This window comes from Crinia signifera, chromosome 2 (genome assembly GCF_055691185.1).
Source record: "Crinia signifera chromosome 2, ASM5569118v1, whole genome shotgun sequence".
NCBI classification, from domain to species: Eukaryota; Metazoa; Chordata; class Amphibia; order Anura; family Myobatrachidae; genus Crinia; species Crinia signifera.
In genome coordinates this window covers 373,454,628-373,469,030 of record NC_139218.1, presented here as the reverse complement: position 1 = coordinate 373,469,030, position 14,403 = coordinate 373,454,628, and the positions used below count along the sequence as shown (strand labels likewise).

Genomic DNA, 14,403 nt, shown 5'->3' with positions numbered 1-14,403 from the left:
TACAGTATAGTGAAATGTACATCAAACCTACCACAGGGGAACCTCTGCGTGGCGCAAGGGGACCTTGCTCATCCTGAGAATACTACTGAGAGGCATCAAGGTTTATCCATAAGGATAATAGGGAGGACTCTGGCATCAGATGCCGTCGTAATATTTTTATCCACTGTGCCTGGGGTGTTGTAACTTTCATCCCCCATCCAATGCCTCATAGCACATGGGGGACAGCAGATTGAATGATTTTTCCTTTTAGTGGAGGCAAGCGAGGGGATGTGCTACTGAACACATCCACCCGCAAGGTACCAAGAGGATGTGTGTGAGAGGTGTGTGTGGGGGGTTCGGCAGGGCAGAGTTTCAGCGCTTGGTAAGCAGGGATTTTCGCTGCTTACCAAGACAAGCTGAATCAGGCTTCTTCAGTGTAAAGAAGAACAAAGAAGTCTGGACGGAATGATATTGCCCCGCACAACCCTGATCTCAAGATCATCGCGTCTGTCTGGGATTACGTGAAAAGATGGAAGAATTTGAACAAGCTACATCCACAGAAGATCTCTGGTGTTCTCCAAGCGGTGTGGAACAATCTATCTGCCGAGTTTCTTCAAAAACTGTGGAGGGTATTCAACCAGAATACACTCGCAGCCTTGCAAATCAACCAGAATAACCCCCTATTAACACTTCTATTTTTGAAAGCATTCTTACTTAATGCATTGTCTCCACACATGTCCAACCCTTTCACACAGGATTGTACATCACCAGTGCAATTGAATCTTTGTGATTGGGAAATGTTGCGATGTTAATATTGCACTGCGCTTCTTCTTACGTGTGGGAATTTGTTGTCGGCTGTATTGCCTCCCAAGCTGCAGCCATGACTTAATTATGCCGATGTAAACTGTTTTATATGCTGTCAGTGGTGGCCATTATCCATTTGCATTGTGAATATTTATTTAAATATGTATGAGGTTTGTGGTGCCAATTTTTCAGTACACTACATTTCTTATTCATGTCTATTTGATATTCACGTTTTGCCTCAATGCACTACAATCTTTCGCTGTGACTCGTTATTGCTGCTTTGTCTTCCACATGTTACATTTCCTTCTACTTTGGGCATCATGGATGGTGTAATGGTTAGCATTACTGCCTCACAGCGCTGAGGTCATGGGTTCGATTCCCACCATGACCCTAACTGTGCAGAGTTTGTATATTCTCCTGTGTTTGCGTGGGCTTACTCTGGGTACTCCGGTTTCCTCCAACAATCCAAAAATATATTGGTACAGTAGGTTAATTGGCTTCCAACAAAATTAACCCTACAATGTATGTGTGCGTGTACATGTGGTAGGGAATATATAGATTGTAAGCTCCACTGGGGCAGGGACTGATGTGAATGTTTAACTATACTCTGTAAAGCGCTGCGGAATATGTGTGCGCTATATATATAAGAAACTGTTAATAATACTATTTTTTTCTCATATTTTTTGGTGATTACTTTCTCCTCTTTGATTATGAGCATATTTAGATTGTGAGTGACTTTTTTATTGTGATTCTTCATTGATTATATGCAGTGTTGGAAGTAAGCCGGTGTGCCATACCACTGTTTGTAATCTATGTAGACTTACAATATAAATAATACGCTTCAAATTAAACTGGCCTGGAAGTTGCGAGCTTCAGGATAGTGAGGGAGTGACTTGCAGCATACAGCAAGCAGGACCCAACAGTGCCACCTGCCCGCCTTCCCGCCTCCTGTGCAGGTACCATGGTCTGTATTCCTATGTCCCTCCCAGTGCACTGGTCTGTATTCCTATGTCCCTCCATCTGTATCCTACAGTATGTCACTCATCTGTGCCCCAGACTGTGGGCCTTATTCTAGTTCACTCTTTCTGACAAAATCCTTTTTAGATGGACAAAACTATGTGCATTGCTGTTGGGGCAGATGTAAAATGTGCAGAGAGAGTTAGATTTGGGTGAGTTATTCTGTTTCTGTGCAGGGAAAATACTGACTGCTTTATTTTTACACTGCAATACAGATCTCACTTTGAATTAAAACCCGACCCAAATCTAATTCTCTCTGTACATCTGTACAGTAACATCTGCCCCACCTGCAGTGCACATGGTTTTGTCCATCTAAGAAGAAAATTGTCAGAAAGAGTGAACCAAAATAACCCCCTGTATTCATATGTCCCTCCCTGCATGCCCCAGTCTGTATTCCTATATCCCCCCAAGTGCACAGGTCTTTATTACTATGTCCCTCCCTGCATGTCCCAGTCTGTATTCATATGTCCCTCCCTTTTAGTCCAATCTGTATTCCTATGCCCCCCCTCCCTGCGTACCCCAGTCTGTATTCCTATGTCCCTTTCTCTGTGCTCCAGTCTATATTTTTATGTCCCTCACCTTTGTGCCCCAATCTGTATTTCTGTGTCCCTCCCTGCATGCCCCAGTCTGTATCCTATAGTATGCCCCTCCTCTGTGCCCCAGTCTGTATTTCTGTGTCCCTCCCTGCATGCTCCAGTCTGTATCCTATAGTATGCCCCTTCTCTGTGCCCCAGTCTGTATTTCTGTGTCCCTCCCTGCATGCCCCAGTCTGTATCCTATAGTATGCCCCTCCTCTGTGCCCCAGTCTGTATTTCTATGTCCCTCCCTGTATGTCCCAGTCTGTATCCTATAGTATGCCCCTCCTCTGTGCCCCAGTCTGTATTTCTATGTCCCTCCCTGTATGTCCCAGTCTGTATCCTATAGTATGCCCCTCCATTTGTGCTCCAGTCTGTATTCCTTGTGCTCCAGTCTGTAATCCTATGTCCCTCCTCTATGCAACCCAGTCTGTATTCCTCCTATATACCTCCATACATGCCCAGTCTGTATTGCTATGTCCCTCCTTTTGTGCCCCAGTCTGTAATCCTAAAAGAAAAATTAATATTATAGTCTGCCATTATTGCCTGAAGTTGTATTCACATTTTCAGCAAAGCACAGAGATTAAGCCCCATACACATGGGGCGACAGGAGCCAGCGGTGCTGAGCATTTCGCATAAGCATGATCACTCAGCACATATCGCTGCACACCCGCTCAGCACCCGTCATGAGTGCTGAGTGATCGGTTATCAGTGGGGTTTTACCTATGCTTATAGGCAAAACCTCATGATCTTAGCAGGAAATACAGTGCAAGCACCCCCTGCAGGCCATCGCTGGGGGGGGGGGGGGGGGGGCTTACACACGGAGCGATTCGTGCTCCATTTCTAAGCAATCTAGTCAGATCGCTTAGAAATGGGACTGATACTATATCACTCTCTGACTCCCATTGCCCCCCACGCACACCTGCTGTATCTTTATGTCACCCACTGCCTAGAGCATTCACCCTTTGTTCCCCCTGTCACCTTCTGACTCCTTCTGTTACCCACTGACACCCTCAGCCTCATGTGGTATCAAACTGACAACCGCAGCTTCCCCATCTCCCACTACCTCCCCCTGTGTGCCTTACTACCCCAGTCTGCCTTACTGCCCCTTTCCTCCTAAGGACACGCCCCTATTGAGTGGCCACAACCCTTTTCCCAGCACAAGCAATAGTATGCCCAATACCTTTTCCATAGCCCCACTTCAAAATTTCCACTTCCAGCACTGATTATATGTTTTTTTTTTTGGTATTTTTTTGGTTTCAGTTCTAGTTCTTTCTACAATTTATATATATATATATATATATATATATATATATATATATATATACTAGGTGATTCATCGCGCCCTACAGGCGCTCTTCACACTGTCGTAAGGGGCTGCACCCCCTTAATTTGTGAACGTTTGTATTGTGAGAAATATGGTTAGAATTGTATGAAAGATGCCTGTATTGCAACTTGAGTTATAGGTGAAATGTGTTAAATAGAGAGCATATGATTTGGAAGGGGTGTGTATTGTTTTGTTTAATTAAAAAGCGGTTACAGAGTAAGATGTACATTGGTAGTGTAGATGGTACAGTGACATTTGTGGGTGTGGGGGGGTGTGCGTGTTGTTGTTGAGGTGTGTGTGTGTGCAATAGTATAGTAGGGTGTTTTTGAGTCAGCGGCTCCCCACTGGCGGAGGTCACGACACAGGAAAACAGGAGGCTGGTAGTGATAGGGGTGTGTGGGCATAAGGGGGACTAAAGAGGAGGGTGGGGGACACTGTGCAGCTTCTGCCAGTGGGTGAGGGTCCAGTGTGGCAGTACAGGAGTACAGGACGGTGGCCCTGAGTCAGTGTCTCCTCCTACTGGGTGGGAGTTAGGGTGCATGAGAGCAGGAGGCTGGGCTATGAGGCATGATAGGGGCATGTGGGCAAAACAGCGTCAGCGACTCCCCAGTGATGGAAGTTACGGTTCAAGAGAGCAGGAAGCTGGGTAGTGATAGGGGTGTGTGAGTATACGGGGGACTAAAGAGGGGCTTAGGGGTGCCGTTAATTGCGGGAGGGGCACGGGGGTGCCGTGAATCAAGGGAGGGAGGGGCGCAGGTGTCAGCAAATCGCGGGAGAGGGCGGGGGTCCGCAAAGCGCGGGAGGGGGCATGAATCGCGCAAGAGGGGGTTGCGAATTGCGGGAGGGGGGGTGCGCGGGGGTGACGTGAATCGTGGGAGGGGGCGTGAATCGCGGGAGGGGGGGTGCGCGGGGGGTCTGCGATTTGCGGGAGGAGGGGCACGGGGCGCGATGAATCAACCTAGTTGGTTATATATTCTTGTAGAAGGATGGAAGGATGTTGCTGTCATTCAGAATGCATTTACATAAACAGTAATAGTAGCAGTAAAAGATCTGACCTAAAACACCTACAGTAAAACAGAACAGGTGTTATATATTATACAAAGAATTGGTTGATGATGTCTAGGTTGACGTGCACATAGTTGTCACTGGAAAAAAATTGCCACAAGAAAAAATCAACACAGAAAGTTCAACACATGTAAATGTTGACATAAGTGTGGCACTTCATTGGTGTCCATGTCGACACATGAGAATAAATATGAAAACATTGAAAAAGTGAAAAATAAATCTTCAAAAACTCATGTCAACCTTTTTCATTGTCGACCATAGCCATGTCAGTGTTTTACATGTGCCATTTAATCGTGGGGTTGCCGTGAATGGGGGGGGGGGGGAGGGACACATTGCTCTGTTTCTGGACTTTCTTCTTAACTTATGGATTACCATCACCTGTGCTTAAACACCTTTCTGATCAATTACCCTGTTTAAAACAGGTGATGACAATCATAAATTAAGATGGAAGTCCACAAACAGAGCATTCTGTCCCTCCTGGAGAGGGTCATGTTGGGAGGTATGGAGGTGTGGGGCGCTCACCTGGTGTGTCTGGTGAGTAGCTGTGTCTTTGCTGTGTAACATGGAGAGGCAGAGGGCGTCTGGCACTGTCTGTGGGCTCACTGGGCTGGTTCTCTGTCGTGTGAGTCAGTCATGTGAGTCAGAGGCTCCACCCAGCGTTATAGCTCCAGACACACTTTGAGTGACAGATGTAGCCAAATATATAAGATATATATATATATATATATATATTCATTCTTTTAAATGTTACCTTTTACCCATTTAATATGAATAAAGCTACTTTCAGCCAACTACTTGACTGTTTATAAATCCCCACCTCTTAGCTTACCCCCTTCCCTTTACTACCGGTTCCAGTCATTGGATAGACAGTGTCTAGTCAATCATTTGATCAACCTCATATGGTTAACATACAATAAGACAACATAGTGGAAAGGTTGGCAGGTAAAAGGTTGGCACGCGGAAATTTACTGTTTTTTTCAACATTTGCTTCATTTATCATCCACGTGGACTACGATTTGGAATAGAAACCTATTGTCGACCTATCGACAGATTATTGACAATACCCTCTAGTTAAATCTTTAGTTAGGTGCCTGATTCTGTGCATGGCTGGTAAATCCAATGTTGTTTTGTGGAAGAGAGATTTTAGCGAATGCCAATAAGTAAGAAGTTGCATTATATAGGGGTCAGAAGTGCATCAATGCAGAACAACTAACGCCAATTCAATTTAAAAATGTAAAGCACCAGAACTGGGAATAAATATCCCCCTGCTACAGTCTTTCTGACATAAGATAATGAATGCGTAAATCAGGGTCAGAGAGCAGCATTTTGGAAGAAAAAGGAACACGTTCAAATTAATTAAGGGATTCATTCATTCAAAAATTAATCTGTTCAAGCTAATTAAGGAAGCAGTAAAATGAGGACAACTGATATTAAATAACCCCGGATTTTGCTAGACTGCAAGAACTTGGACTATAATCCCTTGAGCATTAATATTACAAGAATAATATTTTAGAAGAATGGGCCTAATTCAGACTTGATTGCAAAGCTCATTTTATAGCAAATGGACAAAGCCATGCTGCACTGCAGGTGGGCAGATGTAACATGTGTAGGGAGAGCTTAGCTGGCCATACACTAGGTGACTTCTCCTAGTCTAGAAATCGCCTGCAATCCCCCCTTGAGCGCCTGCAATCCCCCCTTAGATTTGGGTGGGGTGTGTTCAAACTGATTGCAGTGTAAAAATAAAGCAGCCAGTATTTACCCTGCACAGAAACAAAATAACTCACCCAAATCTAACTCTCTCTGCACATGTTACATCTGCCCCACCTGCAGTGCAGAATGCTTTTGCTTATTAGAGAAAAACATTTCTTTGCAATCCAGTCTGAATTGGGCCCAATGCTCTGTGGCTACAATATTTTAGAATAAATATACTAAATTAAGATACAGTATAAGTTCTTTTCATAACAGTCATAGAAATGATATGATGCTAATTTTGTTGCTGAACAAGAAACAAAAACCTTGTCTTTGTTCCATGGCTTATCAGTATTTCTTATAAACTCAATATACACCTGCCCTTGGCCCATGTAATCATGTGTTACTTGTTGGAATGCATATTAGAGCTGGTTGCATTTAAATCTGTTCCAAGCCAAACACGCTCCATCACATGACTAACTTTCGTTGTTGCTAGGTTTCTGAAGACAGCGTTAGCTAAAGGGGTATCCGTGTTTAATGTGAGGGTGGTGTGCAGGAGTCTCCAGCAGTATCCGATTGGCTGAGCTCTGGAGCCTGTCAAAGATGGACAGGATTGGTTGGGAATCACAGCCAATCATATGCAGCCTCTCTGACACTATACATGGAGTCTTTAAGGCTCCTTTCAGCCATATGAGCTCAATCAATGCAATCATATTCAATGCACTGGGAGTGTACAACCTCTCTATATTCTTAATAGAAACAGTTTTCAGATTAAGGGGGAGATGTATCAAAGTTTGGAGAGAGAGGGCCAGATGTACTAAGCTTCAAAAAGTGATAAATTGAAGAGTGATAAACAACCGGCCAATCAGCTCCTGCCTGACATTTTTCAAACACACTCTGTGACATGGCAGGTAGGAGCTGATTGGCTGGCTGTTTATCACCCTCCATTTTATCACTTTTAGTGCATCTGGCCCAGAGAGAGAGAGAGGGCGGGATGTATTAAGCATCGCATACGGGATACAGTACATAACACCACACATTGCGTATACTGTATATTGCGTATATAAGTGCTTACCAATGTGGTGTAGTTTGCAGAGAACAGCCCTCCCGATGAGACCTGTGCCATGTGAGAGATGGATTTGTGGCAGCCACTGGGGATGCTGGGAGGGATCTGATCAGATCCCTCTCAGGGGTAAATGCAGAAAGAAGCCCATAGATTTATCAGAATCAGAATCAGAATCAACTTTATTGGCCATGTATGCTTGCGCAAACTAGGAATTTTTTGTGGATTTACAGTGCAGCATCAAGCAGGGATGAAGGGGGGTGAAGGCATTACATACATTATATTAAGACATTACATGTGGGGAACACATACCCACCGAGCTGCACAGCGCCTAGGCAGCCATCAGAGGCGCCACTGGTCGCTGCAACAGCCAGGAAGGTAACATTAAGCAGAGACAGTACAGTTATCACATAGGGAGCACATACCCGCCAAGCTGAACAGCGCCTAGGCAGCCATCAGCGGCGCCACTGGTCACCGAAACAGCCAGGTAGGTATCAATACAAGCAGAGACAGTACAGTTATCACACATATCAAACAATGGTTACAGAGGTACATGGTACAAATCATTGGGCATTACCAACCACACCCATACCCCATAATGCATTGCATTCTGGAGCTTGGTACAAATGGCAATGCAGCCAAACTTGACCATTTTATCAGCGTTTCTGGCCACATTTTGCCATTTTCCATAAAGTGGAGAGAGATAATGTACCAACCAATAAGCTGCTAATTGATTGGTTGGTACTTTTTCTCACTTCAGTTTATCACTGTCCATAGCTTGGTACATCTCCCCCTAAAAGAACACAACTGCTATCAACATATTGCATCTACCTTTTTCACTTCATACTTAATAGCGAGCTTCAAGCGACAGAGGCTCGGCCGTCCGTTGGCATCTGCGGTGCTGAGGTTCGCGTCTACGTCGCCATTTAATATCGCCTCCACCTCCTCGGTGTTTCTGCACAAATCTAGAAGTCCAACAACAAAGTCCTTGCATTGCATAGACAACTTTTTGTAGTCATTCTAGAAAACACATAAAACACATGGAAGAGATGACACAGAACAGTAAAAACATTGGGAGTAACAAAGGTGTACATCAAAGGATCCTGACCTGATGGTGTGCCGCCGTGCCATTGTAATAATGGGCAATAGGCACAGACACTGTGGGACTTGTGCAGTCTGGAAATTATGTTTATAATATGTGTTAGCAGTTTGGTTATGGCCTTTGTGTTTTACTGATACACCACGCAAAGTCGCCATTAGGAATTTTTTTCTAGTCCGGGCCCCCCTTCCCCCCTGACCCCTCCTCACTTGACTTATCGCCCACAACTCCTGCTCTCCCATCCCCTCTTCCTCTGTGCTGCCTGCGCTGCGCTCAGTGCGCTGATCAAAGCAAGTCCTGGAGCGCAGGCTTCTTCAACTCAGTAGGCTGGCGGACAATTAAAATGCAGCACCAGCTGGTGAGCCAATCAGAGCTCGCGTACTGGTAGCCGCTGTGATTGGCTAATAGTACGCGAGTACTGAGCAACTCAAAAGCCGGTGCAGCATTTTAATTGGCCGAAGGCATCTTTAGTTGAAGAAGCCTCCAGGACCTGCATCGTTCAGCGCACTGAGCGCAGAGAAGGCAGCACAGGGGAGGCAGTCGGGGAGGGGGGCAAAACGAGCTGCCCAGGCCCTTCCATCTCTGCCCCGGGCCTGGGGCAGCTGTACCCACAGCGACCCCCCTAATGGCGGCCCTGACTCCACATCTGTCATGTGTTTTGCAAGAGAGTCATGGGTAAGAAAGGGCCTTGGCTACTACCAAATGCAGACAAGGCTGAACAGATCACTGGCTTTGCCCAGCAGATCAAAACATTGAGATATATGTATTATGTTGAAAAATGTTGCTATGGGCAAACAATCAGATGCTAAACATGCTAGTGCTGTAAATTGGTTGCCCAGAGAAACATCTCATCTTGAATAGCTCTCCCTTCTTAGTAAATACACCCCTTTCTGTCTCCTGTGTAGGTAAGATAAATCACATACTGTACATACCTACAGAAGTGTAATAAAGGCCTCACATGTGCATTCAAAAATATAGACAGTTCTTTTTGAAAGAATGTTCTCGGAGCCCCTGCAGCACAGTGTACTATGGGGGATATGTTCCAAATCTTTGAAAGAGATCAAGTAGCCAATAGCACCAATCTGTTTCTACATTTTATAGACTGTGCTAAATAAATGTATTATAAACAATAAATATAGCGCACACATATTCCACAGCGCTTTATAGAGAATAGTTGAATATTCATATCAGTCCCTGCCCCAGTGGAGCTTACAGTCTATATTCCCTTCCACATGTACACACACATACAGACATTCTAGGGTTATTTTTGTTGGGAGCCAATTACCCTACCAGTATATTTTTGGACTAGGTGATTCATCGCGCCCTACGGGCGCTCTTCACACCGTCGTAAGGGGCTGCGCCCCCTTAATTTGTGAACGTTTGTATATGAGAAATATGGTTAGAATTGTATGAAAGATGCCCTGTATTGCAACTTAGGTGTCCGCGAATCGCGGGAGGGGGGGTCGCGGAGGGTGCCGCGAATTGCAGGAGGGGGGGTCGCGGGGGGTGCCGCGAATTGCAGGAGGGGGGGTTGTGGGGGGGTGGATGCTGCGAATCGTGGGAGGGGAGGGATTGCAGAGAATCGCGGGAGGGGGGTCGCGGGGTGGGTTGCCGCAAATCGCGGGAGGGGGGTTACGGGGGCGGGGGGTTGCGGCGAATCATGGTAGGGGGGGTCGCGGGGGGTGTGCCGTGAATCACGGGAGGGGGGTCACGGGGTGGGGTGTGTGTGCCGTGAATCGCGGGAGTGGGGGTTGCGGGGGGGGGTGGGGGGGTGTGACGCGAATCGCCACAAGAAAAAATCAACACAGAAAGGTCAACACATGTAAATGTTGACATAAGTGTGGCACTTCATTGGTGTCCATGTCGACACATGAGAATGAATATGAAAACATTAAAAAAATGAAAAAAAAAACTTCAAAAACTCATGTCAACCTTTTTCATTGTCGACCATAGCCGTGCCAGTGTTTTGCATGTGCCATTTAATCCTGGGGCTGCCGCGAATCGCGGGGGGTGCCGCGATTTGTGGGAGGGGGGGGGGGGGTTGCGGGGGGTGGGTGCCGCGAATCGCGGGAGAGCGGGGTTCATGGGGGTTCCGGTGGGGTGTTGCCGCGAATTGCGGGAGGGGGGGGGGGGTGCCGGGGTGCCGCGAATCGCCGGAGGGGGGGTTGCGGGGGGTGTGACGCGAATCGCCACAAGAAAAAAATCAACACAGAAAGGTCAACACATGTAAATGTTGACATAAGTGTCCATGTCGACACATGAGAATGAATATGAAAATATTCAAAAAATGACAAAAAAACTTCAAAAACTCATGTCAACCTTTTTCATTGTCGACCATAGCCATGTCAGTGTTTTCCATGTGCAATTTAATTCTGGAGCTGCCGCGAATCACGGGGGGGTGCCGCGAATTGCGGGAGGGGTGGTCGCGGGGGTGGGTGCCGCGAATCGCGGGGTTCACAGGGGTTCCGGTGGGGGGTTGCCGCGAATTGCGGGAGGTGGGGGGTCACGGGGGGTGCCGCGAATCGCGGGAGGGGGGGTTGTGGGGGGGTGTGACGCGAATCGCCACAAGAAAAAATCAACACAGAAAGGTCAACACATGTAAATGTTGACATAAGTGTGCCACTTCATTGGTGTCCATGTCGACACATGACAATGAATATGAAAAAATTAAAAAAATTAAAAATAAATCTTCAAAAACTCATGTCAACCTTTTTCATTGTCGACCATAGCCATGTCAGTGTTTTGCATGTGCCATTTAATCCTGGGGCTGCTGCGAATTGCGGGGGGGGGGGGGGGGTGCCGCGAATCGCGGGAGGGGGGTCGCAGGGGGGGTGCCGCCAATCGTGCAAGGGGGGGTCGCGGGGGGGTTCTTTTTGCCGCGAATCGCGGGAGGAAGGTCGCGGGGGGGGGGGGGGTGTTTTTTCCGCGAATCGGGGGGGGGTCACGGGGGAGGGTTTGCCGCGATCCGCGGGAGGGGGGTCGCGGGGTGGTGGTTATGCCGCGAATTGTGGGAGGGGTCGTGGGGGGGTTCTTTTTGCAGCGAATCGCGGGAGGGGGGGTCGCGGGGGTGTTTTTGCTGCGAATCGCGGTAGGGGGGGTCGCGGGGGAGCGGGTGTTTTTGCCGCGAATCGCGGGAGGGGGGGCGCGCGGGGGGGGGGAGGTTTTGCCGCAAATCGCGAGAGGGGGGCGCTCACCTGGTGGCTGTGGAGTAGCAGTGCTGGGCAACATGGGAAGGCAGTGGGTGTCTGGCACTGTCTGTGGGCTCACTGGGCTGGTTCTCTGTCACATACCTCCAACATGACCCTCTCCAGGAGGGACACAATTCTCTGTTTCTAGACTTCCCCTTAATGTATGATTGCCATCACCTGTTTAAACAGGTTAATTTCTCAGAAAGGTGTTCAGCACAGATGAAGGCAATCACACATTAAGCGTTATAGACACAGACACCCACTTTTAGTGACAGATGTAGCCAAATATATAGGAGATTGTGGGAGGAAACCTGAGTAAACCCACACAAGTACGGGGAGAATATATAAACTCCTCACAATTAAGACCATGGAGGGAATTGAACCCATGACCTCAGAGCTGTGAGGCTGTAATGCTAACCATTACACCATCAGTAAAGGATACCTGAGAGCTGATTGGTTACTGTGGGTGACTTCTCGACTTGTCGTTTTTAGAAAGTTTGATACAGTACATCTCTCCCCGATATCATTCATGAGCGCTCCCATGGGGAACTCCATTAACTTCCTACAAGTGTCAGTGCTCATGAACAGGGAGCGATAATACGGGATAAAACAAAAGCATGACAGGAAATGCACTTTGTGGGTCTCATTTGCAACGTGCAAAACCGCCAGGACACTGCACCAAATGCCTTTTTGTGTTTCCCAGTTGTGGTAATGAGGCCTAATTAGCATAAGCCACGCCCTCATTTGCATACACCCCGCCCCCTTTTCGGGCGCCTATTTCTATTACTAGGGACACATTTAGTGTCCCTATTTCTTAAGCACAGAAGTTGGGAGGTATGCAGTGAGTAAGTGTCAGTTGGTGGCAGTTGGTGTGGATCAACTATTTGAATTTTGTACTGTGCTGCAGCCCCCCTCTGGATCCGCCACTGGTTGTAATTACTCTCTGTCTTTGAGACTGTTGTGCACATACAGCATGACTTGTAGAAGGTTACACCATGTAATAACTTCTATCTTTAATGTAAAGACATGGAATGGCCAATGGAAATACAATTTGAATGTAATGGACCCACACCAGGCCATAATTAGGGGTAGATGAGCTCCTATATGTAGGGTGCTAAGCACAGCTTTATCCTTCCGCGGTGATCCCCGCTTCCTGCAATGACAACAATATACTACTACTGGGGGTCGGGCCGGCATAGGGCAGATTGTCGCCTTGCTATTACCCTAGGCCAGGCATGTCCAAACTATGGCCCTCCAGCTGTGGTCAAACTACACATCCCATCATGCCTTGCCACAGTTTTGCTATTAGGGAATGCTAAAACTATGGCAAGGCATGCTGGGATGTGTAGTTTCGCAACAGCAGGAGGGCCACAGTTTGGACTTGCCTGCCCTAGGCCCACAAATCTATGAGTTCTTAAAGTTTATCAATTGCCTACACGGTATGCGGTTGATAGGTCATAGGTTGACACCTTAAAAAGGTCAATTGGCTCAAAAGGTTGACACAAGCAATAGGTCGACAGAAAAGGTTGACAAGAAAAAGGTTGACATGGGGTTTTCACTTTTTTTTTCCCCCCAGAACAGGTGTTTTCTCATACTTAACTATCCACGTGGACATAGAGGGAGAATATAATACTGTGCAGAGTGTAGTGAGGCACCGTGCCCGAATCATGGTGAACAAAGCTAGCCATGCGAGGGGACGTGGTCGGCACAGACACCAAAAATGTGAAAACGGCATGTCGACCTTTTCCATGTTGACATAAAGCTTGGGTCGACCTTTTGTCCCTGCCGACCTCAGCCATGTTGACCTTGTTAAAGCGTCGACCTATGGCCTGTTGACCAACAGTGGCCGACCTATTGGTCGGCTCTATGACCCATATCCACCTACACACTCAGGGGGTTATTCAGGTTCATTCGCTTGTATGCGAATTCGCATCCTTGCGAGTAAACCAGATCCTGCCTTACGAATGGTGGTACGCCGGTCCACAATTTGCAAGGCGCGTACATTCGCATGCCTCTGGGACCCTCCCACATCTTTTGATGGTCGCCGACCGTCGAAAGATGTGGAAGGTGCACGCATATGTAAGGTTGATGTCAACTGCCCGCCACCCGCATGTCCGTAATAGCCGCATTAGCATGAGAACGTCCAGTGTTCTCATGGAAACACCCATGTGCAAACAGTGGCCCCATGCGAACACACGCGGGCCAACGTACGGACCAGAATAAGGTCCTCAGTGCATTAGTTATGAGGGCTGAACCTATTTAACAATTGTGTAGATTCATTCACTAGCAATCATTGACAGCCCAGTGAATGGGTAGGATGTGTTCTCAGTGAGGTCACTAGTTCCCAGTGAATGGGTAGGATGTGTTCTCAGTGATGTCACTAGTTCCCAGTGAATGGGTAGGATGTGTTCTCAGTGATGTCACTAGTTCCCAGTGAATGGGTAGGATGTGTTCTCAGTGAGGTCACTAGTTCCCAGTGAATGGGTAGGATGTGTTCTCAGTGATGTCACTAGTTCCCAGTGAATGGGTAGGATGTGTTCTCAGAGATGTCAGTAGTTCCCAGTGAATGGGTAGGATGTGTTCTCAGTGATGTCACT

General features: G+C 47.2%; 1 protein-coding gene across 1 annotated transcript in view; it reads right to left on the bottom strand.

Annotated features, from left to right (window-relative positions):
- TRPC6 (transient receptor potential cation channel subfamily C member 6) overlaps positions 1 to 14,403 on the bottom strand; it is a 191,652-nt gene that overhangs the window by 81,762 nt on the left and 95,487 nt on the right. Inside the window, exon 3 of the mRNA XM_083170079.1 lies at positions 8,351 to 8,539. Within this exon, the coding sequence (XP_083026205.1) occupies positions 8,351 to 8,539 (189 nt within the window). The remainder of the gene's footprint in view (positions 1 to 8,350; positions 8,540 to 14,403) is intronic.